Source organism: Hydra vulgaris, chromosome 13, assembly GCF_038396675.1.
Source record: "Hydra vulgaris chromosome 13, alternate assembly HydraT2T_AEP".
NCBI lineage: Eukaryota > Metazoa > Cnidaria > Hydrozoa > Anthoathecata > Hydridae > Hydra > Hydra vulgaris.
Genome location: NC_088932.1, coordinates 18,867,319 through 18,872,500, shown reverse-complemented (window position 1 = coordinate 18,872,500; position 5,182 = coordinate 18,867,319). Strand labels below are relative to the sequence as shown.

The 5,182-nt window shown below is 28.1% G+C and overlaps 1 protein-coding gene across 1 annotated transcript in view; it reads left to right on the top strand.

Moving 5' to 3' along the window:
• LOC105845617 (uncharacterized) overlaps positions 1–4,811 on the top strand; it is a 6,778-nt gene extending 1,967 nt beyond the window's left edge. Inside the window, exons 2-6 of the mRNA XM_065815772.1 lie at positions 2,672–2,794; positions 3,244–3,281; positions 3,618–3,912; positions 4,110–4,169; positions 4,290–4,811. Of these exons, the coding sequence (XP_065671844.1) occupies positions 2,672–2,794; positions 3,244–3,281; positions 3,618–3,912; positions 4,110–4,169; positions 4,290–4,651 (878 nt within the window). The 3' untranslated portion in view covers positions 4,652–4,811. The remainder of the gene's footprint in view (positions 1–2,671; positions 2,795–3,243; positions 3,282–3,617; positions 3,913–4,109; positions 4,170–4,289) is intronic.
• The last annotated feature ends 371 nt before the right edge of the window (positions 4,812–5,182 follow it).

The following is a 5,182-nucleotide window of genomic DNA, read 5'->3' as shown; positions in this document are numbered from 1 at the left end:
TATATTTATTTAGACTTGTTGCTAACCCTGATGGCCGTAATATTTGTTTTGAAGGAACTCTTTGTAATTAATTTTCTTATTTAAGTAAAATAATTATTAAAGTACTTTTATAACACTACTAAATAAGTAGATTAATTACAAGGAATTTCTTTAACACAAATATTATGGCAATCAGGGTTTGCAACAAGACGATGTCTAAATAAATTTACTGCATGCAAGTATCGTGATAACTTTCTTATCAAATTACATCACAGGGCCAACGTTACGGGTTTTGAAGTAAAAGGGCACTATTGTCAGTTTTTGAAAAAAGTCCTCTATATTTAGAAGTTTATATATAAAAAAAGTCCTCTAGAAAAAAAGTTTGTGTGTGTATTTGTGGAGAGCGCAGTGCTCACGGATCCCCCCTCCCCCTCCGTATAAATGAACCTGCATTTGAATCTAATTATTCTAATAAAGATACCTTAATATCATGTTGATGCAGTGCCGTGGCAAGTCGTCGGAGGCAATACTAAAAAACTGCCATAGGGGCCCAAATTAATAAAAAACCTGTCCACTAGATATTACAAGGAAAAAAAAAAAAACTCCTTAAATTTGCCAAGTCACGATACTGGGTTGATGAGCAAGAGGTTGGCGAAGGAAAAGTACCCTCTACCCATTTTTTGATAATGACTTTGTACTTCTATAAAATTTAGCATATTTTTGGAGCTTGAGATAGCTAACATCCAGATATGGAGCAAATTCCAAACGTATGCATTTTTATATTTATGTCAAAAAAGGATGTTTGCAAAAAATTGCGATGATAGGAGCCTGGGAACATAAAATTCTTCAATTTTTGGTCATAACTGCCCCAAACGTTTAAGCAGCAAATTAATAAAATAATTTTTTTAATATTCTTAACTAAGTTAATATTTATCAATAAATTTTAAATTTCATGAAACAATCTCATAGCGTTCAAAAAATATGACCATATAAAGATTAAACCTCTCTTAATTTGAGGGGGCTACAAGTTTAATGTGGTCATAATTTTTGAACGCTAAGAGATTGTTATTTGAAATTTAAAACTTATTGATAAATATTAATTTAGTTGAGAATAATAATTAAAAAAATTAAATTTTGGTTTACGTTTGGGGCAGTTGTGGCTGAAATATTAGGGCTTATTTGTTCCCAGGCTCAATTCATCGTTTTTGAAAAAAAAGATTTTGCAAAACATTTTTATTTAAAGTATAAACATATAAATTTTTGGATTCAGATAGCAACATTTCGCAATAAAATCGCAACGTTGTAAATTCAATTATTTTCATAAATATGTTAGGTTCAATGCTAAAAATTTACTATGACGTAAACAAAAAAAAACGAAATAACGAGAAAAAAAAATTGATGTAAAGCTAGCTACTCTGTAGCTAGTCACAAGCTCTTTTCCCACCGGGTATAGTTCCTCAAAATCAAAATGTGAGGACTTGGTCTCCTCAGTAAACAATTAACAGAAGATTTACATTTAAACTTTAAAATTAACTGGGGGAGATACAAAAGAGATGTTACACATTTGCAATATTAATAACAACATCTAACTTAGATGTTGTTGTTAATATTGCAAATGTATAACATCTCTTTTGTCTTTTATAATCAAGAATACATCTTAGATTCTAAGATGTATTTTTGATTATAACAGTAAGAAGGTTTAAAAATAACTCCAGAACTGTTTGAGAATGTTTTTGCTAGTAATTACTGATGTTTTTATGCAAGTCATATGTGATGTATTAAATAATTTTTGTCAAAACCTTAATGAAAACTTAAAAATTACAAGTATGTTTTTATTAGACAAGGCTTACATATCAACTAAAACATTTACAAACATTTGAGACATTCTTAATTACATAAAATGTATTTAGGTTTTCAAAGTTAAGTGTTTTACGGAAAATAAAATGTTTACAGGCAAAGGTTTGCAAAGAAAAAAGTCGGAAAAATGTTTTTATTATTACATAAAACTTTATTAATGCATTCTTATATTGTCTCAAAATGTATACCTCAAACTCTGCTAATAATTATTTCCGGCTGGTCAACATTATTTACTTGTTTGTTTAATTTCACCACATGAGATATTAAATATATCACATGACTTAATTATTAAATATATAAGGACCAGCTTGAAAAATTACCATACCTGTTAGCAATAACATTTTTGTTGGTGCGGCTTAAAGCGATTGAGCGTAAAGCAATTACTAATTGGTAAATTTATATATTTGCATGTTTTATATATAAGATGTCAAGAAACAATAGGTCTTATAAACAGCAATTAATAAAGTCTTTTCATTATTTACATTTAAAAAAGTGAAAATTAAGAGAGGCAGTTTGTAACGGCTTGCTGCAACTTTAAACATGAGCAAATTACTTCTGTTGGTTGCATTATGTGGAACCTTTTTCATAGAAAGTATTTATTTCATCTTATATTTGTAATGTAAAAGTTTGGCGTCACTTCGATATTCGGGTGAATCGAACCAAAAGTTAGTTTTGAATTAATTTCATAAACGAACTATTCAACGTCTAAAATATGGGGGTGAGAAGTGCAAAGTGTTTGTTTTAAATATGATTAACTCGTTGCTTTAGAATATTTTATATAAAGAGACAAAAAAATAATAAATGTTTTATATTCGTTTTTTCTAAAATAATATAGCGCATGCTGAAAGTATTTCTTTGTTGGAATCAATCAACTATTCACAGTATAGAATTGGGATCAAAAGTGAAGCAACTGCAGCTATTACATTATATGGTACTGAGGAGTTTCGCATTGTTAAAGGTTAGGTTTGATGATTACAAAAACTATCTATTTCTTTAAATAATAATTTATTTTTATAAAATATCAAAAAATCTCATATTCGAACAACTAAACAACAATATAATTTGCACAAGTTATCTACATGGTAAAAAATAATTTAAAGTATTCTGGAGCACAGAATTTAAAGCAATAAATAGAGTATAAAATTTTTCTTTGTTGCACAAAAAGTAATTTTTAAAATTTTAAAAACAAACTAAAAAAGTTAAAAACTATATCAAATAAAATCTAACACATTTAAATGATAACTCTCCGTAATATTCCCATTTTCATTTAACGATTCTCCTTAATATTGCAATTTTACTAAATAACATGAAACACAAAAACACTGAAGAAAAGTAGCGGTAAACTTATATTTTAGTTGCATACAAAATACAAAATCTACATTATATAAAAATAGAGTATAATTTTAGCATTTAATGGGCGAGCCGATTCGAATTCTCTTCAGTCAGTAAAAGAAAACAATATTTTGTTGTTAAGAATAGGTTAATAATGAAATAATATAATGTTGTAGTAGAATAGGTTTTTTCACTAATGTTCCTTTTTTTTTCCAGCAACCATTTTTTTCCGTGTTTTTATGCAGCTGGTATTATTTGCCGTCTGTGTTAGCATTATTGTAGGATTTTATCTGTTTTGCACATTTTAAATATTGAATCTATGTAACAATACAACCAATATGATTTCAATTACATTATATACATTAGTTATATTATGTAAATAACTAAAAACAACTATTAACTTTGTTTTTCTTCAGTTTTTTTGGTGTATATATATAGTGTAACTTTAGCACTTAACGGACGGGGCAATTTCTCTTCAGTCAGTGAAAGAAAACAATAAATACCTTCGTTATCAAGGTTATATCCTCAAGTTGCATCCAGTAGATAACTCTGCGCTCTTTAATAACGATGCTTCTTTCATCGTTTGTGACAATAAAAATTACCCAGGCTACGTTTCGTTTGGATCAACAAACTACCCCGGTCATTTTCTAAGACAAGGTTATACTGTTAAATTAAACAACGAAGAGCCACATGATGAAATTTTTCGCAGAGATGCAACCTTTAGATTTGTTCAACCGGGAGTTTGTAAGTTAAATATATTATCAAGTTAGTTTTCTTTTTAAAATATTATTTTTCTGTTCATTTTTATTAAAGGTTTTTTTCATTTTATAATTTCTGATATCAAATTATATATTTTGATAATTATATAATGTTCATTTTAACAACTCTTATTGGAAAACGATATCGTTCCGATCCAACAATTATCTATTTTTATCGCATAGGCAGAAGAGAAGATGATACTATTCAATTAAACAACTGGCATGAGTTTATAATTGTTAAAGGTATGGCAAATGATTTGGATTAAAGCATTTACTTTTATTGAAAATATGATTTACAAATTTTTTATTCTTTGCTTTCAATTATATTTAAAAAAAATATTTATTTCATGAGTACTCTTTTAGCACTTAACGGACGAATCGACTCTGTTTCTCTACAGTCTACACAACAAAGCAACAAGTACCTATGTCATCAAAATTATATTCTTGAGCTACATTCAGCTGATCTTTATTCTGAACTCTATAAGAACGATGCTTCATTTATTATTTGTCAAAACTATTATCATCCAGAGTACATTACATTCGAGTCCACAAACTACCCAGAATATTTTCTGAGACATCAAGACTTTACTGTGAAGTTACAAAAAGAAGAACCACTCGTGAGCTTTACAGAAGAGAGGCAAGTTTTAAACTTAAATAGTTTTATGAAGAAACATTATTACTTTCTTTTTATGAATGCGTGTAAAGTTCTGTTAATTTTTGTTTGATTTTTTGAGTTTTGTTTAAATTAAGTTAACATTATAATAGTTTAATTTAAGTTAACAAAACCTTTTTAAGTTTTGTAAACATAACTTAAACTATTATTTTTATACAATGTTAGAAACTTGAAAAGTATGATTTAATAAAAGTCGCATTAATTAATTATAACATGAATTTTGTTTATTCTTTAAGTTAATGTGTTTTGAAACAACGCATTTTAAAAGGGTTTTTAAAGTTTTTTACCATCTGCCAAAAATGCAATATTTTTAATTAACAAAGCCATTTTCTTTACTAGTTTGCATGTGCATTCAAAACTTTAAATCCCAACAAAACAGTTGGTGTGGTTAGAGATCTGCCTTAAGAACTGGAGAACCGTGGTTCAATGCCGGTTTTGGTAATATATACATCTTTAGTAGAGAAGGAGGTGTGAATTTATCGGTTGAATGTTATTCCGCGGCTCTCTGTGATGAGACCTTCAAGATTTTCTTGTAGGCCTCATCACATTTCATCAATTACTTTTTTGTTACTAAATGTTGTTG